The following is a 23,273-nucleotide window of genomic DNA, read 5'->3' on the forward strand; positions in this document are numbered from 1 at the left end:
TGACAACTACGGCTCCACAACGCTGGTTGTTAGAGGCATGTGCTCGAAAATTTTCTCGGTTACAAAGTCAGTCGACAATGTATGGGAGTGCCGATAGCGACTCCTCTTCAGCTCATTTCGACGACGGTGTGGTGGTTTCGTTGTCCAAAAACACCGATGTATTTTTTGTTATGTTTACAGTGCTTTGTATTATTGGTTAATCTTTAAAAAAGATCGGGAGCTCTAGGGCATCTCAAATGTTAACCCCCAAATCGGACACCATATCTGCCCGTGGACTGGTGCGGACTTTTCCGTGGACACTGATTGGGAGCCGGCCATCCAACCATGCTCACATGCATTTCAAAATGGATTTCACCAAACCAGACGGAACTGGTGCAAACCGAATGATTTTCATATAAATCAGACGAAAACATGTACATCTCATATTTCAACTAAACTATACCGAATTAGGCTAGGCTATTTAACTTAGTCTATCATCGTCGCGGCGGAGCCCGTCTCCCACCGCATGTATCCCTCATGTCCGACGGCAAGCTCACCGGACCCTCTTGAGCCCCGAAGCTAAGTACTTCAACGCGGGAATAAAATAGCCTCCGCCTGCATGATTCACGAATCAACATTTGGTTTTTGGGCAGAGGAAAGACGGTCGCGGTCCCCTATGCAGCTACGAGCCGAGCTTGTTGCAAGGGGATAAGTGTTTGCTCGGTAAGACGGTGGTGGTGGCCTTCTTGGGACCCATGCGACGCCGTCCTCTCATGATCTACTTTTCCTCGCTATCGACGTGTGCAGCAGACGTGTCGGTTTTGTCGTGGTAGGGGCATGACCGATGCAGAGTTGGTGACGTCGTACGTGCACTATTCAAATTCCTTCGTCGCAACGTCAATCTCCGCAAACATGGCCTGTTTCTCTGCCTATAAGACGTGGTGCCGCCATCGTTCGTGATGGATGTCGGGCAGCGGCATAGGACAGAAGCAACACCTTCTGCTCGTCACCGTCTGCCGATGCCCATGCCCACGATCTGCTCCTCCGTGTGCGGATGCTTGTCAAGGAGGTAGAGGTTGTACCTCTTTGGTCGGCCTGCACCTACTAGAACATGACCTCCCCGTGTAGTGTGGCCGCCCCTCGCCCACAGTGATGCCGACCTGAACCGCCGAGGTCGGTGGTGATGGCTCGTCCGGGTCGGTGCCCTCCAAAGAGCTCGTCGGCAAGCCAGTCTGTATCCGCCTGGCTAGACGAGAGCCACCCTGCCAGCTGTAATGCTAGAGAGTTCCTTCTTCTGCTCGCTGGAGAGGTCGTCTCACATGGCTTTGGAGCTCAAGGCCATGACGGGTGTGGTGCAAAGAGGAGATGATGATTGGAGGTGTGGTGCAACTTTTGCCTGGCCACGTTTAAATAGCGGCTGGACTCCAAGCTACGGAGTATGTTCCTCGATGAACGTAAGGATGTCGTTTCAATGCGAAGAGAAGACGCGTGGAGTGAACAATGCGTGCTCGAGTGAGAGGTCGCGTCCGTCGACTGTTTTCAGACTGAAAAGGGTGCGGACAATGGAGTTGTTTTAAGATGGGCCAAGGTTGACATAATAGGGCGTGGCAGTTGTCCAGACAAGTGCACCCCTTCCCCCATTTGTTTCTAATTAATTGAAAAAATATATGTCCGGACTATCACGCGGATGGATACAAGACCGCACGTTGGATGCGGACCGCTTTGTAGATGCCCTTAACGGAGAGAGGTCGTTTTTTCTTCTCGAACCTATGCCAAGGGCGAGTAGCATAGAGCGTAGGCCGTTAAAACAAATGTAATACTCCCTCTGTCTCAAAATAACTGTCTTAACTTTGTACTAGCTCTAGTATAAAGTTGTATTAATCTTAAGACACTTATTTTAAAACGGAGGGAGTACTACAGAAATAAAAAATGCACTACAGGTTTACCCAAAAAAATCGCATCTCGTTTGCAGGGGAGTATCAAACGGTTTGCAGAAAAAAAGGGGAAAAAAAAAGAAGAAGCAACGAGCAACGAATGTTACGCGTAGTTGGTAACCGGCAGTGTTGTATCGGGGAGACTGGAGACAGACCACACAGGTGTCCCATTAGAGTATCGCTCACGCCTAGGAATCCCCTGCGCCCGCAGCCCGCAGGTGGTAGTTCACGTGACGATTTACCAGTTGAGCGCGCGGGGGGGCATCGCAGATTTGTCTTCCTCGCTCGTACCACTCCTCCACGTTTACACGTCGGAGTATAACAGGCCGAGATCTTTTCGCTGCTCGTCTGAGGCTGGTTCGGCGTCCGTGTCGCTGACCGGCCGCGCTGGCCGCGGGCGTAATAATTGAGGGGTGAGCACAACTACACTTCCATCACCGCAAATCCGCCTCCCCCTTTAAATAGACAGGTCGCACATCCTCTACCTCATCTCCCTCCTCCCTCCCTCCCTCCCCCCCTTCCCTGCTCTCTCACCTGCTACTGCCAGCTAGCCCCTCCGGCTCAACGGAAGCTAGCGATCGCCATAGCCTCTGCGACTTGCCAAAGCTAGCACCCGCGCTAGAACAGTTGAGTCCTTCTTTCTTCTTCTTCTTCCTCCTCCTCTTGTGTCTTCGTTTAGAGCTGTATCCGCAGTTTGCTTTCGCAGCCTGGGATTAGGTGGGGAGGCTCCCTCTCATTCGCCGGATGCCTCAGTTTGTTTCCGCGATCTTTCAAGGGCTTCCCGTCCTACTTTACCCTTTTAACACCACTAGCTAGTGCGGTTGAGGGCTTGATAGATATCAAGATGATGCATTGCGATTGCTCGCCTACGTACGTACCACCACCGTAGTGGTTTTCCGACGACGAAGGCGACCCACAGAATAATAGTACGGAGTACTAGCTTTTCATTCACACAAGGCAGGCAGAGGCAGGCAAAAGTATGCCAATTGGGCCGCGCATTACGCCAAGTTGCACGCCCTTGTTCTGATGTCGATTGGTCCCCTTACCTAGTGCACCACGAGCTTGTTGTGCTTGTGACTTGCGAGGGGATAAGTGTTTGCTTGCCTCCTTCCGTCTCTCCACTCTTTGCTTAACTACTTGGTTCAACCGTGGTGCGTGCAGAGAAGAAGAAGCAGAACCAGAGGCGCAAAAGGCTTTGCGTGTGGCCTCAAGGAACCCCGAAAAGGCCGAGAAGGAAACAAGATAAAAGGTGCGATCTCTTTCTACACAACCCTTTTCTTTTCTTTTCTTTTCTTTGCTTTTGGGGTTCTTTGGTCGATCGATTTCTCTCCCTATCACTCCTTACGAGCAGCAGTAGAAGCTCTCCCTATCCCCCTCCAGTCGGAGAAATTCGGTGGTGAAGCTCCTTCGATTTGCCTTTTGGATCGCTTCTTCTTCCTCGACTTCTTCTGACGATGGTGATCCTTGCAGGTAATTTGAGCAGGGGGCAACGATGGGTTGCGGCTTGTCGACGCCGGACAACGAAGGCGGCGGCACGCGGAGGAAACAGGGGAGCGTCGGCGACGTGGTCGTCTTCCTCCCGGGGCTCCGGACGCCGACGGGCGTGGACCTGTCCCAGCCGCTCGCCGGGCGCCTGGAAAAGGGCGCCGTGGAGAGGCTGTCGGCGCTGAGAGCGCGCGTCGTCGACATGACAATGCAAGAATCGGCGTCGGCCCTCAAACCGAGGCGGAAGGCCGCCGCACGGCACGGTGCGTGGAGCCTCTGACTGAATTCCTGGGTGGTTTCTGCCTGGATTGCTGGCTTGGTTTTGCGTCCAAGATGTTGACCTCTCAGCTGACACCGTTGGATTTTCCTCTCTCTTCTCTCTTTTGCTGCCTTGTTGTGCAGGATCTAGCACCGCTAACCTCCTGCAGGCGCTGGAGGACTACCTCCCACTTCTGCTAGGATTGGTGAAAGATGGTGAGTGGCTGCTGAAATTTTGATCTTCTTTTCTTGGTTTTGGTTTTGTTGGTTCATTTTTCACGTTCCATTGATCCTGTGAAATGTTGCAGGTGGTGAGTTGAGGAACAGCGTGGAGTTTGTGTGGACTAACCAAGAGGACAAGGCAGAGGTATGTGCCTGTCTGTCCTGACCGATTCATGCCTGGTTTTCACCAAAATTCACCTTTCAGAGTTCACCTCAGTGCTCAGCTCTAACCATCATGGACGGGGTTTTCGATTGCAGGAGACGGCCATGGCGGATGCGTGGTACGAGGTGCTGTCCGTGCTGCATTTGATGGCCATGGTCTGCTTGCTGCAGGCCAACTCCCTTCTCCTTCCAAGGGCTTACGGCGACGGTTACGGGCCACGGGTCTCTGAAGGTAGCGTTACCATAAACTGAACTTCGTCTCAAGGCATGGTCCGGCAAGTTTAGGCATTGAGAATTGAAGAATGTTCATCGCCTGCAGACTAGTGCATTCAAGTTTTTCTGTTCATAATGCCCGATAACTGATAAAGCATCGTTTCTTGACAATGTATACAGAGAGCAGACGCGCCACTGTCGACGTTTTCTTGAAAGCGTCTGGCTACTTGGACTGCGCGATTCGACAAGTGCTCCCACAGATACCAACAGAACTAAGGTTCCATACACTTAAGCAACTCACCAGACAACTTTTAAAGATTTTTTTCCGCATTTTAAAATGTAACTTTAAGACTTCGAAGTTGAAAACTTCTACTGAAACTGCTTTCCTATGTGTGAACTTCAGGAGACAACTTCCAGTTGACCTGGCTGAAGGCAACCTCAAAGCTCTTAGCCTGCAAGCTCTGGGTCAGGTACTCTATTCTCAACTCAACATATTTTATCTAAATTACGGTGGCCAACTCCCAAACATCCTACAACAATGCAAATGAGCTGTTTGCGAAGAGGACCATAGTTTTCTAGCCTAATGCTGTTTAAAATGGCTCAATTGGTACTGTATCACTGGTGAAAAATCCCAGCGAAATCTCCCTGTGCCAAACTCAGCCTAAAGCAACATCCACATGCTTTGATTTTTTTTTCTAGCACTTGGTACTTTATTTGCAATTATTTAGACGTATTGCATAATGAAACCTAGTACCATTCCTAAATTTAACTTCAGATGCATTAGTCATAACCTAGTACCCTTTTTCTCAGAGGACTCATATTTCTAGCTGTCCATCCCATTTGATTTGGCTTCATGGTCAATTGGCCATTAAACAGTGGCAATCTTCATCTCCTACAGGGTGTTGACATGCAGCTTGGGCTGGCAATCGATAGCCCAAAGGCCACACTAGCTGTAAAAAGGCGCTTAGCTTGTGAGATGGTCAAATATTGGCACCAGGTTCAGGAGAGCATTCCAGATCTTCCCGTGTCTGACGGATGGGGGAAAAAACATCTGCTATTTGTCAAGTGGAAGTACGTCGAAGCAAAGGTGAGTAAAGCTACATCAGCCATCATATCATACCTCTAATGTTAACCGCCAAATTTTCAAATCACAAACGACCGTGCCGAGTTCAAATAGCTTCAGATGGCATATGTTTCGCCTGCAATAGGGTACTAGTCCTACAGCCATCTAAACTGATGTTAGTGCATGTGCTCTTACCAGTCTGCAGCATACTACTTCCATGGCTTGATCCTCGACGAAGGAAACAGCGAGAAATCTCACGGAATGGCAATAGCAGCATTGGAAGCTTCAGAGGAATTTCTGAAAGAAAGCAAAAGGGCCTCTGAAGCCTTCCACGCAACTCCTCCAACATCTAGGTAAGACATTCGCTCCTAGTTTGCTACTTAGCGCACACCAAGTGTATTTTCTTAATATTTTCACTTATTTTACCCTTGGTATGAGAAACAAGAATGCAAAATGAAGACAATACCTGTAACTTTGCAGGAGCCCCACTCCATTCGGAACAGCCAAGTATCTGTTTGACAAGATCCCGAAAGAGGCTTCAAGCAAGGTCCGGATCAACCAGGATCTGTATACTCCAGAAAGGTAACGATTAGCAGTAAAATAAGCTCGCGTCAAAATTGCTCAAATTGTGAATCTGAAGGACTGATAGGCCATCTGTTTTGCGCACCTGCCTGCAGGATCATTGGAGCACCACCCCCATTGCCGGATTTCTCGTTGGCACTAACACCTGAAGACTACGATCTTCCTCCATTAGACCCACTTTGGAACAAAGAAGACGGCCACCAGTAAGTGTATATTCAGCATTCAGCAAGAGTGCCTTCTGATGGGAAGGCTCTGGCACTACTGAGAAAGCAACGACCAGGATTCTGCCATGCGGAGGCCGAACACGGCGCAAACGAAGTGTACAAAGATATGTTGCAACAAAAAATTGGTGTCGACAAATTGGAAGCAAATTTTAGAAAGGCCTGAAGATATCTCAAGAGCATTTTTACAGTTAAATCTTCTCTGACAATGGGAACGCATTGTCAAAAGCTTTCCAACAATTCCTGTAAAAATTAAATTTGCAATGAGCGCCATGGTTCCTTTTTCTTAGGATTTTCTGGCCATGGCTTAGTTTTGGGGCCATTCTGAGCCTGTTGATGTGGTAAATTTACCAAACATGATCATGATTTTCATTCAATGCTTGAGACGGAAGCAGCCAGGACAAAATTTAAACTACTTCAACACATACAGAAGCTCTGAACTGTTTGGGTTTTGAGACAGCAACCAGGGGGGTAACGGCGCATATATACATTTTGTCATTAGTTTACTCGACTGACTGGGAACACGTTACAAGCCCCAAGAAAACAATACCTCATAGCTTTCAGCTACAACATCCATCACATATAGTATGCACTTGGGAGTTATAAATATTTAAACTTGGGTGATCAACTACAAGAACAATGGATTAACAAAGCTATTGGAATCGACCGGCCATCTTCCAAATTCTATACTACCATAAACACTTCATGACAGATTTTATGAGGATCATCAAGTAGAATACACTCAAGCAACAGGCTGTGTTGCAAATTATCAAAGGCCCTTTTATTTGCTCACTGCTGCCAAAATACTTTCACATCTCTTCAACACGAGCGACAAAACTGAAGGCGAACCTTCAATTCCGGTTGTTATAAACATGTACATTAGTAACCAAAACTCTATCCTGGAGCACACAGCTCCAATTAAGTCTGGATGAGACGAAAAGGGTACCACATAGTTACCTCTTCTCTGGTTGTTCAGCAGATGCATATAATCAAGGTGTTTGAATTTCATAAATGGTTTCTCTGCCTGCCATCTACAAGAGCTGATCTACGGCTAAATAGTAGGACCCAACAAGTACAAAAGATGCGATTCCACTGCGCGCCATCCGTAGCCCAATGCCACGAAAGAGAACATTCCTATCAGCAGGTGTTGTTCCTGTCATTCTCTCTATCCACATTCCTGGTGCTCTCCATTTAAGAAACCTCCTCTCCATTGCTATATACTGAAAAACAAATGTAAGAATAACTAGTGTGCATTTGCAAACAGGGAAGGATGTGGTTCCAAGTTTGAAAGCAATCAAGCATAAACTTACCTTAGGTATCACAGTGCACTGTGAACGACTTTTTGCAGTATCAAACGTGTGTGAAGCAGCAGCTGCTACAACTCCAGAGAAGCCTGCAGCAAGACTAGAAGCTAAAGGGGGCACAGGGCCTGCTTCTTCTAAATTCCTGAGAGGAGCAAAGGGTCAGAATAGACAAAAAATAACGAAAATCAATCATGACACTGTCCCTATCTTTACTTTGCAAATCAAATATACTAATATGATTCCGTTACCTGGGTTCAGGGTTCATGTTAACAGACCTCCAAGTAAGCATCGCCGTATGTATGAATTGCCAACAAGAAAAGAACATTCCACTAAAGACACAGTCTCGGGCTATCCCTGGCCTAAGCCCTCTCCATAAAGCACCCCATCCTTCAAGTGCTATCACTCTCAAAGGCACCTGAACATCAGAGGGTAACGGGGGCTTCCCAGAGCCAGTCAGAATCCACGGGTGCTGTTTCAGGGCACCCATCATGTCAGGATGCTTGGGGGAAAGATTGGACAACAGACTGACACTGCTATTCCATACTCTTATGTCAGGGACATAACCAGGTAATAGCTTGGAAAGCAGTGGAAACGACTCCTGTATAACATTAGCAGGGTTCGTAGCTTTCATAGGTATGGCAGAACCAACTTGGGACCGAAGTTTGAGAAGTTCAAATGGCGTGCACACAAATGCCTCTACAGCACCAGCAGTTATGCCAGCCAACATAGCCTCAGAATAATTAACATGGTTATCCTCCCTCCCATCTGCCAAGTGAGAAACAAATCATACATCATATTATCATTGCAAAGTTCTATACGTCGACCAGCATATGTCACTGCGGTTGTTAGCCAGAAGTTTCATGCCTAAACTATTGGGGGGGGGATATATTGAGAAGTTTCATGCTTAAACTATTTGGAGTACTTTAGAATGATAAGGCTATTGTTTTGTCGCACATAAGCAAAAGCTCGAATCACAGAAGTTCTTCAGAGGTACAATGTTAAATCATGCAAATTGTTTCTTTTACCACAAAGGACTCTAGTCAATCTGCAATTGGAGTATGATAACATAAAAACATATGGGAAATGGGAGGATATGACAGGGAAGCCTAACCGACAACATGTCTAGTTTGCTCATGGGGTCCTAAACAGCCAATAGAAGGCGCCAACAAGTTGATATAAAGCAGCTTACAGTAACCAATGAATTCTGCGCAAAAAAAAAGCATGTACCTTTATAGAAGGCTGTTAAAAGCTCATAGGTCCCAAAACGTGCTCCCAAACCAGGCAGTTTACCTAATATTGACCATCCAATGCCATTGTAAAGACCTAAAATACATACAATGATTTGATAAGACAATTTTCTGTGCAGAGTTAAGTAACATGTGGGCGATAAGAAGCCATCATACATGAAGTAGAAATCCCTACATATGTCAACCAGGGAAGATTACATGAGGCAGGCACCACAACAGATTGAAGTGAAATCTTGCTGCAAGCCCATGTATTTCAAGAGCAGCATTGAACCAATTAAAAGCAAGCTTCTAGATCTATGTTTGGACGACAAACAATTGCACAAGCTGGATTCTCTGATGAAACAATACAAAGCCTTATGGTCCTCCAACTGGATTATCTTTGTCAGGCTCACAAACTATGAATTATGATGGACTGTTACTAATGGCTGGATGGTAATCTGAGAGGTAAGCCAATACTAGCCGCAAAACCGACCAAACTATGAAACTCGTTAGACCATACTAGTTCTAGCCCGGCAAATCAACAATCAACATCACAGTCCTCACACCACCACTAGTCATTATGCATTGGAACCAACGCAGATCGAAGATTTAACCACTCTAATCACAGCCTGCGGAAGATGTCTACTCGTCTAGTAGCAGGCAGGCAAGCGACCAAACACCTGCGGGGCCGGAGACGAGCATGAGCCGGTCCACCGCCTGGCGGAGCCCCATCTTCTGCTTCTGCCCCGCCGCGCTCAACTGCACGCGCGGAAACGAATCAGACCCTGATGAGAGAAGAGCAGTGCAAGCAAACGGGAGAATCTGAGGGGGAAGGCGGGGCCGGGCGCTCGCCTGGAGGAGGCTCTTGACGGTGTCGAGGGGGTGGACGGCGACCGCGGAGGCGCTGATCGCCGCGGCTCCGGCGGCAGCGTGGCCCGCGAACACGTTGTCCCCGAACGGCTTGCCGCCGCCTCCGGCCATCGCGGCGGTCTGGAGGGGGAAATGGCGACGCGGAGGTTCAGGGGAGACGTCGTGGGCGAGTGCGACACACTGGGAACGCAACGGTGGCCACTCACGAAGGCCGGCCCGGCCCACGGAAACCTGTTGCTCCCCGCGCACGCATCTTGGCGCGATCGGACGGACGGGAAGCGCTGGCCAGGGTCGGACTCGGGGTCCAAATTGGCTTCCAAGTTCCAAAGTGGTGTGCCTAATTAGACGTCGGGCGACTTGACCGCTCACGCCGCCGGTCGCTCTTGCTCTCTCGCTTCGCCGCCGGTCGCCCGAGACGAGAGTGGCCGCCTCCTGAACTCGCTCTACCTGCTGTGCTTAGCCGACCGTCGATGGGCCAAGACCAGAGCCAGCCCGGACCCACGGTGGAGGAGCCTTCTCCGCCGGCCGCCGACCCGGCACCGTCGCCGTCGCCGTCTCCTGCCCCCGCACCCTCCTCCCTCGAGGAGCTCGCCGCAGGTACACGCCAAACTCTGAATCTTAGGCGCCGGTGGGCGGTCTCCTCGTATTCTCGTTTTTCCACCAGACGCGCGGCCGTTTCCGGGAGTGGCTCTGCTCGAGTCGTCCGTTGCGTTGCTTCGATTTGGGAAGCATTGGTGGAAGTAGAGCTCTGGGGCAGCTAGTATTAAGAATAGTTGTGGGTTTTAGGTGTAAGGGATTGTTCCCGTGATTCTCCTGTATGTGGCTACGCAGTGCGGACCTTGTACTAACTGGACTCTTACAAATAGTAGAACATCTACGTGTTCATGCCGCCCGAAATTGTGGTAGTCTTAGAATGTTAGTGCCATATATAGAGTATTTGCTAATTGATGGTACCCCGTTCCTGATGAGCTACCAAGCTTCAACCTGCTAATATCTTCCCAAAATGACTAGATTCCAGTTCGTATATCTCAAAAAAAAAAAAAAAAAACGAATGTGCACAAAGTTCTTGCGCTCTTTCAAATTTGTATGACATGTGTTGCTTCTTCTAGAGGTTTCTTAATCTAGGCTGCTCTTAGGTAGTTAGTTTTCTTTTCTTTTTTTGGCATCAAGAGTCATTAATCATTCATTTATAGCAGTATTACAATGAGTTTCTACTTTTCTAGGCAACAATCTAGACTGAAATTAGGTATCTGATGTTATTTTTACCCGTACGCTTTGCATGGGATATGTTGCATCTTTTGAAGGCTCATTAATTTGCCGCAGCATTAGCTTAACTTCTGATTACTGATGTTGAATTTTTTGTGCAGAGGCTATGTCATTTAGTGAGGATGATGAGGTAAGACCTTTTATTTTGCTCCTGGAAGGTTCATAGATAGTACTTATATGTATTAAATTCTTCCTGGAGCTTGGGAGATCACTGAAACTGTTATCTGCTTATGCAGTCAATTGACGTTAAGGTACAGAAAGCTCTGGATTGTCCGTGTGTGGCTGATTTGAAAACTGGACCTTGTGGCAGTGGATTTGTTGATGCATTTTCCTGCTTCCTGAGGAGCACAGAAGTAGAGAAGGTTGTATTTTTATTTCAAGTTACTAAGTTGCTTCAATGAAAGTTATCTTGTGCAAGTTACAATATCTTAAATTTCCCAGGTAATCATAACAAAGAGCCTCTTTGTTCTAAACTTAACTTAATATATGCTCAGGAACGTTTTTTTAGGTAAATACCCAAGAGAGTTATTTTAGGTAAGCACTCAAGGAGGTTGGGTGTTGGGATTAGTGTTTGGCAGATATCTGATTAATCAATACCTTTTCTAACGTACAGCTTTTATAATGATTAGTGTACCCCTTTTTCTTATTGTCAGCATTTTTGTTCTTTCCTCAACTGATATTAGTTTCAGACGAATTCTATGTCTGCTGTACTGTGCAGTAGCAAATGTGGCTAGTTTGTACTAAGCTAAAAAGGCACCCAAGTAATTAGTAGTAGATCTGATGGAGCACAATAAAAATCTGTTGTTCTGTGTCGCATTTTCTTACAATCCAAATGGAAATAGAGGTACAACAGCCATTGCCTATTACGTTACTGGTAGAGGCTAGGGTTCTACCAGGTCTCGGACGTAGGTTGTAGGGGTGGAAGTGCGGGCTGCGAGGTTGGGGACGCCGGCGCCGGCGGTTGGGCGCCGTTGCGGCGTGAGAGAGAGAGAGAGAGAGAGAGAGAGGCGGCTAGGGTTTGGGGCTCCCGTCTCCTGAGGGAGACGGCAACAGAATACTGTTTATTGTCTGCTTAATATCGAAGGGGTACATGTGTTTATATAGGAGGACAACCTCCACTAAACCCTAGATAACTTGGACTTCTAATATAACTTGGACTCTAATATAGCTAAGATAACTAGGGCTAAGCCCGTAACTAACCCTGCCCATTGGGCCTCCTCCGTTGGTACGTTGTACCGGTCATAACATCTCTCCCCGCCTTCTCAAACAGCTCGTCCTCGAGCTGAACATCTGGAAACTGCTGGCGGAAATCGTCGAGCTTCTCCCAAGTCGCTTCCTCCTCTGGCAGGCCGGTCCACTGTACCAAGACATGCCAGACGCCGCGATGCTGCTGCGCCTGCAGCACCTTCGCCACCTGTGCGGAAGCTGGAAGGAGGCGGCCATCCGAAGTAGGAGGAAGGGCCGGCGTCGCTGCAGGAGGGTCCCCGCGGTAGGCCTTCAGTAAGCCGACATGGAAGACGTCGTGGAGGCGAGAACCAGTTGGCAGCTCCAAGCGGTATGCGAGTGTGCTGACACGCTCCAGCACACGAAAGGGACCGGCGTAGCGAGGTCCCAATTTGCGCTTGGAGCGTGGGTCCAGAGACCGCGTGGTCTTGTGGAGGAGGCGCAACCACACCCAATCGCCCACCGCGAACTCCGCCTCGCGATGATGAGCATGGTAGTACTTCCGAGCCAACTGCTGTGCTTGGAGAAGACGCTGGCGCGCCTCAGCCAGAATGTCATCGCGGGTGCGGAGTAAGTCGCCAGCCGTCTCGGACAGAGCCGTCCCAGGCTCGTAAGGGAGCATCGCCGGAGGTGGGCGCCCGTAGACCACCTCGAAAGGCATGGTGCGCAGGGCGGAGTGATAGGAGGTGTTGTAGCAGTACTCCGCCCACGCCAACCAGTCCACCCAAGCTCGTGGACGATCACCAGTAACACAACGCAGGTACATGGCGATCACCTTGTTAACCACCTCAGATTGGCCGTCTGTCTGAGGGTGGAACGCCGTGCTCATGCGGAGCTTCACGCCCGCCAGTCGAAAGAGATCCCGCCAGACATGTCCCGTGAACACGGGATCACGATCGCTGACGATGGACGAAGGAAAACCATGGAGGCGGACGATGCCGTCGAAGAAGGCCCGCGCCACGGAGGCGACTGTATATGGATGACCTAGGGCGATGAAGTGCGTGTACTTGGAGAAGCGGTCAACCACCGTGAGGATGACGGACTTGCCGCCCACCTTGGGAAGACCCTCGACGAAGTTCATGGAAATATCCGCCCATACCTGGGAGGGTACGTCCAGCGGCTGCAGTAGACCCGTGGGTCGTAGTGTCTCCGTCTTGTTCCGCTGGCACGTCACGCATGACCGCACCCAGTCGCGGACCATCGCGCCATCATCGGGGATGTAAAAATCAGCACTGAGACGATGGAGAGTCTTGTGCACGCCCTCGTGCCCTGCAAAGTGCGCCAAGGTCAGGACCTGGTGGCGTAGGTCGCAATGGTCGGGCACGAAGATGCGGCGGCCATGTAGGAGCAGCCGCTCGTCCAAGCGCCAGGGCGCATCCAGCTCGCCGGCGTCAAGGCGCTGGCGCAGGCCCTACGCGTCCGCGGCCGTCGAAGTTGCCCGGCGAATGTCGTCGATGAAGGCGAAAGATGGCCCGGAGCGGATGCACATGATAGTGCCAGCCATGGCGACGTCGTCCGCGACATCCTCAGTGTCGCGGCGGGACAAGGCGTCGGCGACCGTGTTGAGACGGTCGGGGCGGTACTCGACGGTGAAGTCGAAGCCGAAGAGCTTGCTGATCCACTGGTGCTGCGGAACGGTGGAGAGGCGCTGGTCCAGCAAGAACTTGAGGCTGTAGTGGTTCGTGCGCACACGGAATGACCGGCCCCAAAGATAAGGCCGCCAGTGGCGCACCGCCTGAACCAGCCCAATAAGCTCGCGCTCGTAGGTCGCGAGCTTGTGATGGCGAGCGGCGAAGGGGCGGCTGAAGAAGGCGAGCGGTCCCTCGCCCTGGTGGAGGACGCCGCCGAAGCCGATGCCAGAGGCGTCGCAGTCCACCACGAACGGCATATCAAAGTCCGGCATCTGGAGGACGGGTCCCGTCGTGAGCGCCCGCTGGAGAGCCTCGAATGCCGTAGTCGCCTCCTCGTCACAGGAGAAGGCGCCGCGTCGAAGGAGACGCCTCAATGGCGCGGCGATGAGGCCCAAGAAGCCGCGGAGCGCCCGCGGTGACCGCGGGGTCGGCCACGCGACGACGTCGGCGACCTTGTCCGCGTCCATCGCTACCCCGTCCGCTGAGATGACGTGCCCCAGGTACGCGACGGAGGTCGTGCCGAACGAGCACTTCGAGCGCTTGAGGTGAAGACGATGCGCTCGAAGCTCGTTGAAGATGATGGCCACGTGCTGTAGGTGCTCCGCCCAAGATGCACTGTAGATAAGAATGTCATCAAAGAAAACAAGCACAAAGCGGCGCAAGTATGGGCTGGGCACGTCGTTAATCAGGGCCTGGAAGGTCGCCGGCGCGTTGGAGAGGCCGAACGGCATCACCAGGAACTCGAAGTGGCCATGGTGAGTGCGGAACGCCGTCTTCTCGATGTCGCCAGGGTGCATGCGCACCTGATGGTAGCTCGAGCGAAGGTCGAGCTTGGTGAAGAAGCGCGCTCCATGTAGCTCGTCCAAGAGCTCATCCACGACGGGGATGGGGAACTTGTCCTTGGACGTCAGGGCGTTGAGGGCGCGGTAGTCGATGCAGAAGCGCCATGTGCCGTCGGGCTTGCGCACAAGGAGCACCGGGGCGGAGAACGGCGATGTCGAAATCCGGATGATGCCCTATGCGAGCATGACCGCCACCTGACGCTCGAGCTCGTCTTTCTGCAGCTGAGGGTACCGGTACGGGCGCACGGCGACAGGTGCCGTGTCCGGCAGCAGGTGGATGCGGTGGTCACAGGGCCGCGCGGGAGGGAGGCCCTGTGGCTCGTCAAAGATGTCGTTGTGCTGCTGCAGGAGGTCGGCTAGGAGGGGATGCGCCTCGTCCAGTGCGGCCGCCATCAACTGGAGCTGCGGAGTTGCGGCGCCGGAGCCGCCGATGCCTGTCCACTGAACGCGACGGCCGCCCTCGCGCCAGAAGATGAGGGACAACACATCGAGGTCCCAAAGGATGGGGCCGAGAGTGGAAGGAAGTCGATGCCGAGGATGAAGTCGTAGCAGCCCAGGTCGATGCCGACGCAGTCGATGGAGAGCGGCTTGTTGCCGATGAGGACGGGAACCTGCCGCGCCACCCCCTGGCAAGCAAGGCGGTTCCCGTTGGCGACGGTGACGCTGAACTTCTCCGAGCCCGCCGGTTGGAGTGCGAGGCGGCGCATGGCGTCCCCGGACAGGAAGTTGTGCGTCGAACCCTTGTCCACAAGCGCGGTGAGACGCTCCCCGTTGATCGTCACCGGAAGTAGCATCGTCTTTGCCGTCTTGATGCCAGCCATGGCATGAAGGGAGACGACGAAGGCGGTCGCATCGACCGGCCCGTAGGTCGTGACGCCGGCCTCGGAGAGTGTGGTGGCGTCGAGCTCCGCGGTGAGGGCCTCCACCTCCGCGTCGTCGATGGTCTCCAAGTAGAACAGGCGGGCGCACGTATGACCCGACGTATACGGCTCGTCGCAGTTGAAGCACAGGCCCTTGCGGCGCCGCTCGAGCTGCTCGGCCGACGACAAGCGCCGGAAGGTGCGTGTCGGCGCGAGGGCAGTCGCAGTAGTGGCCGACAGGGCGGGGCGTGTTGGGGTGGCGGCCGCCGGGGCAGGGCGGGTCGGGGGACGCGTGCCACGGCCCGGGATCGCCTGCTGCAGGGCGTTGGCGCGTTGCTCGTACGCGCGTGCGTAATACATGGCCGTCTGCAGGTCCTGGGGGGCGCGCATCTCGACGTCGATGCGGATGTGGTCGGGAAGGCCGCCGACGAAGAGCTCGGCGCGTTGGCGAGCCGTGACGTCAGACGCATGGCAGGCCAACGTCTAGAAGCGGTCGGCAAAGTCCTGCATCGAGGTGGTGAAGGGAAGGCGACCGAGCTCGGCCAGGCGGCTCCCACGTATGGGGGGGCCAAACCGGAGGAGACACAGGTCGCGAAAGCGCTCCCACGGAGGCATCCCGCCCTTGTCCTGCTTCAGGGCGTAGTACCACGTCTGGGCGGCGCCATAGAGGTGGTAGGAGGCGATCCACGTGCGGTCGGACGCCATGGTCCGCTGCCCCCTGAAAAACTGGTCGCACTGATTGAGCCAGTTCAGGGGGTCGACGGTGCTGTCGTAGGTGGTGAACTCCAGCTTGGTGAAGCAGGGTGGCTGCTGCACGTGTGGCGAGACCGCGTAGGCGCCCTCGTGACGACCCAACGCGGCAGAAGGAGAGTGCCGCGGCACCACGGAGCGCTTGGCGTACGGGTCAGTGGACCCGCCGAACCCCCCGAAGGTGGGGGCGAGTGGCTGCAACACGGTCGGCTGTAGCGGCGCCGTCGTGTAGGTCGGCGTGTCGATCCACGTCGGTAGCGGGGACGACGACGGCGACCACCGGACCTGGGTGATCGGCAGGCCCTGGGGCGCGACGGTGGCCGGGGGCGGTGGCGCGAAGGGCGCCGCTGGCGGAGGCGGTGGTGGCGGGGTTGCGTACGGAGCCTGTAGGAAAGTCTGGAGGTTCGAGACCGCCAGGGTGAGGTCGCGGATCGCCGAGGACATCTCCGCCGGGGAGAGGACGGGGCAGCTTCGGCCGCCAGGGCCGCGGTACCGGAGGCGGCCGGTGGCGGCAGCTGCTGCGAGGTGGCGGGGAAGGCGGTGGTGGCGGCGGCTGTGGTGGTGGGAAGGTCCGACAAATTCATCGAACCCAAGCTACCTGATACCAAATTGGTAGAGGCTAGGGTTCTACCAGGTCTCGGACGTAGGTTGTAGGGGTGGAAGTGCGGGCTGCGAGGTTGGGCGTGAGAGAGAGAGGGAGAGTCGGCTAGGGTTTGGGGCTCCCGTCTCCTGAGGGAGACGACAACAGAATACTGTTTATTGTCTGCTTAATATCGAAGGGGTACATGTGTTTATATAGGAGGACAGCCTCCACTAAACCCCAGATAACTTGGACTTCTAATATAACTTGGACTCTAATATAACTTGGACTTCTAATATAACTTGGACTCTAATATAGCTAAGATAACTAGGGCTAAGCCCGTAACTAACCCTGCCCGTTGGGCCTCCTCCGTTGGTACGTTGTACCGGTCATAACAGTTACACTACAATGTTACTGATAGCCAATTATAATTCAATTTGATCAGGAGTACTTATTCAGGTTACTTGTTAATTCAACATAAAATAAAACCCCGAGGGTTTACCCTCTTTCCTCTTTAAAGTGAAAAGAGTCAAGAAATGCAGATGCTATAACTTGACTGGACACAAATTCTTCTGGTTTCTGTTTTCAAATGTGTGTTTTTACACTCTTTGTAATACTCGTATTTCATAATGTTTTGAGTTTGCTGTCACATACAAACCTCTTCTGCTCGTATGCTGTTAAATGCTATTGACTGTCTGGTTCATGTCTACTTCTTCCTGAATATTGACTTACACTAAACTTGCTTCCTTTGCCTTGCCAGGGATCAGATTGTGTGCAGCCCTTTATCGCGCTGCAGAACTGCATCAAGGAGAATCCAGCGGCATTTTCTAAGGAGATATTGGAAGAGGAGGAGAAGGACGAGGAGGCTGAGAAGTCTGACCTGAAAGTTAGAGCTCCAGCATGGTCTAGAGAATCCAAATCCAAACCAAAGCTTTGAGATCCTGTGGTATTAAGCTGACAGCCTGATACAGAGATTGCCCCGATTCACACTCTTCACCTTGTTTCTCCTATAAATTCTTCCGTTATAGGCAAGATTAAGCATCCAGGATTTTATGGCAGGCATAAGCACAGTTTGTGTGGCAGAAATATTTCCACACTTTTTTTTTTGGAATTACATTACACGTTATTGAAATGAGAAACTGGAAAACATGTATTCTAGAGACTTCAGTTTCTGAACGGATTAGACGAGAAATTGTTGTCAGCTCATTATACGAAATCCATGGACCTTGTTAATCCATGCCTTCTTAACTGTGCAGTGACAGTTATTTGACCTTGTTGCGGATGTTGCTATCTGTCTCTTAACTCTGAATTTACTTATGATAACAGTGCAATTACACGACATGTTCAATTTACCACTTTGGTGGGCATGGTCTTAATTATTCTCAAAAAAGAAAGATATGGTTTTAATTTTTTTGCAAGAGCTTTCGGGGAAGCTCAACGATGTAACTTCGGGATTCTGATTTCTGAAGAACTGGACTCGGCAGAGAATTTTTATTCTTTTTCTTTTTTGGTTTCTTTTCCTTTTTTCCTTTTTGGTCTCTTTTTCTTTTTCTTTTGAGAGCTGCCCCCCAGGTAGGTGACACAAGCCCAAAAAGGATGTTGTCTTGGTGGGCTTTCGGCCCTTATTACTGCTCTTCCTCTCTCCCAACCCGTCACAGTTTTATTGTTCAGCCACTGCCTACTCTGGCTTGGTCTCTTCTCCGCACCCCGGAGGAGTCCCCACCAACTCCACCTCCGCCGCGATAAGCCCTAGCCTCCGCCTCCGCCTCCGCCTCCGTCTCCATGGCGACCACCACCCTTTTCCACCCGCTCTCCATCCCCGTCGCCGGCGGCCGCGTCCGGCGCTGCCCCCTCACCCTGCCCGCCCCGACCCGCGCGACCCCCCGGCGGTCGACGCCCCTCCTCGTCGCCCGCGCCAAGCGCACCAACAACTCCAGCGCCGCCCCGAAGCGAGAGGCGGACGAGGAGGTGGAGGTCGAGGAGGAGCTGCCGTGGATCCAGGACAAGGCGCTGGACCTCGTGGAGTTCACCGGCACCGTCACGCAGGCCATCCCCGGCCCCCGCGTCGGCTCCAGCCCCGTGCCGTGGCTCCTCGCCGTGCCCCTCGCCTACGTCGGCATCTCCTTCGCCCTCTCCGTCGTCCGCACCGTCCGCAGGTTCACCTCCCCGCGCACTCAGAAGAAGAAGAGGGTGAGCCTTCGAGTCTGCAATTCATTCGATGCTTAGTGGGAGACTGTGGAGGTGATACGATTAGGAGTTTAGTTACACTTTGGTAGTCCCTCTCTAAGATTGGACATGTTGCTTGTGCTTCAATTCTTATTTATGTCGGTAGATAATGAAGTGATGCTATATTTCTCTTATGAATTATGATAAGAGTTTTAGCCATGGCTAAATGTACGCACATTGTGTGAAGCAGTGGTTCGTGTGTTCATTGCAGACTCCAATAGTCGTTCATTGGGTGCTAACATTGTTCAAGGATCCAGAAATATGGGACATTGGCTCTTTTTTTAAGCGGGGATTTCTATGTTGCAATTTCATTTCTATTCATAAAATATCATAGAACCATGAGTCATGACCATACTAAATAATTCAGTTTGTTTCAGTTAATCAGTAGGATGTTACTTTCGAGTGAGAGAAAGAATCAGGAGAACTTTTTTTCATTTTGTACTAATGAAGTTTCTGAATCACAAGCTAAGCTTATCTTTTGGTTGATCACAATTCACAAGCTAAGCTCATCTTTAGGCTTTATTTTCTCTTTTTCTTGCTGATGTTCTTGATGGAACTATAAATTCTATTGCTCTCATACGTCATAACCGTTATCCAGATATATTTTTGGCATTTCATGGTGACTCCGTTTCTTTGCAGGTGACCAAGAATATATTCTTGTTGAAGTCACTAGATGAGTTGTTTCAGAAGGGCAGGGAAGCAGTGGATTTTCCAGCTATCCAAGAACTAATGCAAAAGGTGTGCCCTTGATTCAACCATTATTCCTGAGAATCTGAACTTATATTGGACTGCTGTTACCACAGACCTGCTTTATTTTCTCAACAAATGAATCTACTTTGGCCAGTGTTACTCAGATATCTTATTCTGGAAGATTAAATTACACTGATGACTTGTGGTAAAAATATTTGGACTAAAGACTATCTACTTGCAAAGATCTAAACCAGAAATTTTGCTGGTCAGAATAGATTTTGACATATCAAACTGTAATGCACCAATGTGTTACAGTATATGTGGATTGAACTAGCCCTTTCCATTAGTTCGGACTTTTGGTTGTGTTGGCTAGTGCATGAAGCTTAACATGGTATCGGAGCTAAGGTCTTGAGTTCAAGTCCTGGTTTTTGCAATTTATTTAAAAAATTGCTGGTAGCCCCCTTTGTGTCCACGTAGAGGCATCTTGAGTCATACGTGAGTTTCGCGCGCCGTCGCTCTCTTCCGGTTGCACGTGTTGACTTATCTTCCCCGTCACACGTGAGAGGGGGTGTTACAGTATATGTGGATTGAACTAGCCCTTTCCATTAGTTCGGACTTTTGGTTGTGTTGGCTAGTGCATGAAGCTTAACACAATGCACCCATTTGGCCATTTCTACTGCTGTTTGAGGAATGGTTTTCTTATTATGTTGTTGGCTGCAAAGCTATCTGGCTATAGTGAGGACTACATATACACTTTTAACCTTTTCTCCCATGTATTCAGACAGGATTTGACATGGATGATGTAGTAAGAAAATACATCCGATACACCCTGAATGAAAAGCAATTCAATCCTGATGTGGTTGTGGATCTCATACATCTTAGGAAAGCATCAATGTTAGAAGATAATGAAGTTGCTGAAATTCTGAATGAGATATCAAGACGAATTGTTCGGGAAAAAGGTACTTTTATTCTTCTGATTGTGGTACTCTTAGGTAACACATAGTATTTCCGAAACCTTCAATACCCTGGCTGCTCAATTCTGAAACATGGAAGTGATTTTGTTTTCTCTTGCCTTCCTATGAAATTTGTGGATCTCCCTGGTGAAATCCTTGGTAAAACTTGGTACTGATCGTGTGTCCCATAATTTACTGGTTTTGTACTTCGATTTGCTGCGAACTTTTAGAAGATCACTTTCCAACGGTTACTGAGCATATAATATTGACATTTGTCCATTGTTCTCAAATCCTCTCATCGCATTAGCTTTATAGTTTATACACATTGTTCAGTTATTTTAGCTTCTGAGCCTGAAAATGATGTCTGCATTGTGGGAGTAAACATTTACTCTCTTTTTTTAACTTGGGTTGTCAAACATAAATTTAATGTACATCTGTGTGCTGCAGCAATATTCAGACATAAGTAAGAGAGTTTTAGCAATATATTGCCATTTTTGTTGAGCATGAAAATCTTAAGATGATGTCAAAATCAAAGCACTGCATTTGTATGCTTCATTTGGTGAAGTTCAATTTGACACCTTTAACGCGTGTTCTTGTACTTAAAACGATACGGTTTACTTTTAGGATTGCTACGAGCCTATGAGCGTATTATTTGCATATCAAATAGGAGAATCGTTGTCTTTCTAGAAAATGATCAAGAGCTGTGGCCTGCTGGATAGTGTTCAAAATATTACTCCCTCCGTTCCCAAATATAAGTCTTTTTAGAGATTTCACCAAGTGACTACATACGAAGTAAAATGAATGAATGTACATTCTAAAATATGTCTATATACATCCGTATGTAGACTTGTAGTGAAACCTCTTCAAAGACTTATATTTAGGAACGGAGGGAGTATATATTACTTGGTTTTGGTATGGCGGAGATGCGCATGTTGAGATGGATGTGTGGCCACACAAGGAAGGACCGAATCCGGAATTGATGATATACGAGATAGAGTTGGGGTAGTGCCAATTGAAGAGAAGCTTGTCCAACATCGTCTGAGATGGTTTGGATATATTCAGCGCAGGCCTTCAGAAGCCCCAGTGCATAGCGGACGGCTAAAGCATGCTGATAATGTCAAGAGAGGTCGGGGTAGACCGAACTTGACATGGGAAGAGTCCGTAAAGAGAGATCTAAAGGATTGGAGCATCACCAAAGAACTAGCTATGGACAGGGGTGCGTGGAAGCTTGCTATCCATGTGACAGAACCATGAGTTGGTCGCGAGATCTTATGGGTTTGACCTCTAGCCTACCCCAACTTGTTTGGGACTATAGGCTTTGTTGTTGTTGTTGTTGCTGCTGCTTGGTTTTGGTAGGAGTGATCATTTTGTTTGATTCACAACTTAACCTGATGCATAAGATTATGCTAGCACACTGTTAGAGTGCTGAGGATATTTTGTGTTCTATGATATTGCAGGTCCAATAGTTATGGACTTGTCTGGGTTTACGGAACAAGGTTTTAAGCGGAAGCTTGCTGTGCAAACATTGTTCGGAAAAATCATGTACTTATCAGAGGTAAGCTGCTGCTTCTGTTTCTATCGACTCCAAGTCTGTTTTTATTGACTCTTGCAGCTGAGAATTTTCAGGACTCCAAAACAGAGTTAAAATATTTTAGATGTCATGATGTTGTATTATAATGTATTCAGCTCCTTACTTCCCTGTTCCTCCATTATAACCGAATATCTGTGAATAATCCAGCTCCCAGAGTTCTGTTCTCGGGATGGCTCGCTTGTTGTCAAAGAAATCTTTGGAGTTACAGAGTATGGCTAAATCTTTATTGTGGATTGTCATCAATAATTTTATACCACAACTGGTGTATCCAATATTACTGTCATAACCGTTTTTTCTTGTTCTGTTTTCATCTGAGCAGCGAGGATGCAGACAGCCTTCGCAGTCGTACCCTTTCTGAAGCCGGTGATATCGAATCGTTAGAAAAGATGGTCGATGATTCTGACTTTGAACATGGTACCACATCATCATCTTGAAGCATGCTAGTGGTTGGGTACTTATCATCTTTCATCATCGAAGCTTGGCATGAGTTTTTGTCAACGGTTGAAGAAGAGAGGGCTGTCCTAAATAGTTGACTGCAAGTTTTGTAAATCTACCTTCTACTAGGATTGTAGCTTCTGGCAGAGTCTCGGACCTGTCTACCACCTGACTAAAACAAGGAAGTTGTTGAGAGAATGGTAGCAGTGAGTTTATATAAAGCGACAATTGTTAACTGTATTTGCGTTGTTTATTCTTTTATTGGTTTCCATCCATGAATTATAAGACTGAACCAAGTTTATATATATATCCCTACTTTCGGTGCAAGTTGCACACTTGTGCAACCAGGATATGTTTGGAATGGTGCTGCCGGATTGACGAGATTCTAAGTGCTCCCTCCGTTCACAATTATAAGATGTTTTGGATATTTCAATATGAACTACATATAGACTGAAATGAGTCGACAAACACTCTAAAAATGCGTACATCTGAATCAGAAAAATGTTAGAACATCTTAATAGGCTGAGGCGAAGCCATTTTGAACCCAATGTACACAAATATGTTGGTACAAAAGCATCCAGATTTATTTATTTTTGAGGGGAGAAGAGCATCCAGACTCGAATGTAAAACAACATGAGCAATCAAGTCTGTAAAACATAAAGGAAAACTTCCATTTAATTTTGACACAGGCAAACTGGATGAAGGG

General features: G+C 49.6%; 4 protein-coding genes across 5 annotated transcripts; 3 read left to right on the forward strand and 1 right to left on the reverse strand.

Moving 5' to 3' along the window:
• The first annotated feature begins 2,397 nt into the window (after window positions 1-2,397).
• Window positions 2,398-6,408, forward strand: LOC123427300. Of its 2 annotated transcripts, XM_045111306.1 has the most exons (12): window positions 2,398-2,539; window positions 3,075-3,162; window positions 3,384-3,661; window positions 3,801-3,872; window positions 3,965-4,023; window positions 4,137-4,272; window positions 4,434-4,530; window positions 4,657-4,723; window positions 5,152-5,340; window positions 5,515-5,669; window positions 5,797-5,898; window positions 5,994-6,408. In XM_045111306.1, exons 3-12 carry the CDS (start codon window positions 3,406-3,408, stop codon window positions 6,103-6,105), a joined length of 1,245 nt encoding a protein of 414 aa, XP_044967241.1. In that variant the 5' UTR covers window positions 2,398-2,539; window positions 3,075-3,162; window positions 3,384-3,405; the 3' UTR covers window positions 6,106-6,408. The 2 variants fall into 2 exon arrangements, with proteins under 2 accessions (XP_044967241.1, XP_044967242.1); XM_045111307.1 differs by lacking the exons at window positions 2,398-2,539; window positions 3,075-3,162 and adding an exon at window positions 3,209-3,309.
• Window positions 6,409-6,885: 477 nt separating this feature from the next.
• On the reverse strand, window positions 6,886-9,739 carry LOC123427302. Its single transcript, XM_045111308.1, has 6 exons — window positions 9,502-9,739; window positions 9,330-9,408; window positions 8,651-8,746; window positions 7,672-8,188; window positions 7,430-7,565; window positions 6,886-7,339 (listed from the first exon to the last, which is right to left on the reverse strand). The coding sequence occupies exons 1-6, from the start codon at window positions 9,628-9,630 to the stop codon at window positions 7,151-7,153; spliced, it is 1,146 nt and encodes a 381-aa protein (XP_044967243.1). The 5' UTR covers window positions 9,631-9,739; the 3' UTR covers window positions 6,886-7,150.
• Window positions 9,740-9,823: 84 nt separating this feature from the next.
• On the forward strand, window positions 9,824-17,909 carry LOC123427303 (mitochondrial intermembrane space import and assembly protein 40 homolog). Its single transcript, XM_045111309.1, has 4 exons — window positions 9,824-10,116; window positions 10,887-10,915; window positions 11,022-11,147; window positions 17,433-17,909. The coding sequence occupies exons 1-4, from the start codon at window positions 9,990-9,992 to the stop codon at window positions 17,607-17,609; spliced, it is 459 nt and encodes a 152-aa protein (XP_044967244.1). The 5' UTR covers window positions 9,824-9,989; the 3' UTR covers window positions 17,610-17,909.
• A 424-nt stretch (window positions 17,910-18,333) lies between these two features.
• LOC123427304 lies at window positions 18,334-22,807 on the forward strand. Its single transcript, XM_045111311.1, has 6 exons — window positions 18,334-18,862; window positions 19,538-19,636; window positions 20,370-20,547; window positions 21,999-22,096; window positions 22,280-22,341; window positions 22,452-22,807. The coding sequence occupies exons 1-6, from the start codon at window positions 18,455-18,457 to the stop codon at window positions 22,564-22,566; spliced, it is 960 nt and encodes a 319-aa protein (XP_044967246.1). The 5' UTR covers window positions 18,334-18,454; the 3' UTR covers window positions 22,567-22,807.
• The last annotated feature ends 466 nt before the right edge of the window (window positions 22,808-23,273 follow it).

This window comes from Hordeum vulgare, chromosome 2H (assembly GCF_904849725.1).
Source record: "Hordeum vulgare subsp. vulgare chromosome 2H, MorexV3_pseudomolecules_assembly, whole genome shotgun sequence".
NCBI classification, from domain to species: domain Eukaryota; kingdom Viridiplantae; phylum Streptophyta; class Magnoliopsida; order Poales; family Poaceae; genus Hordeum; species Hordeum vulgare.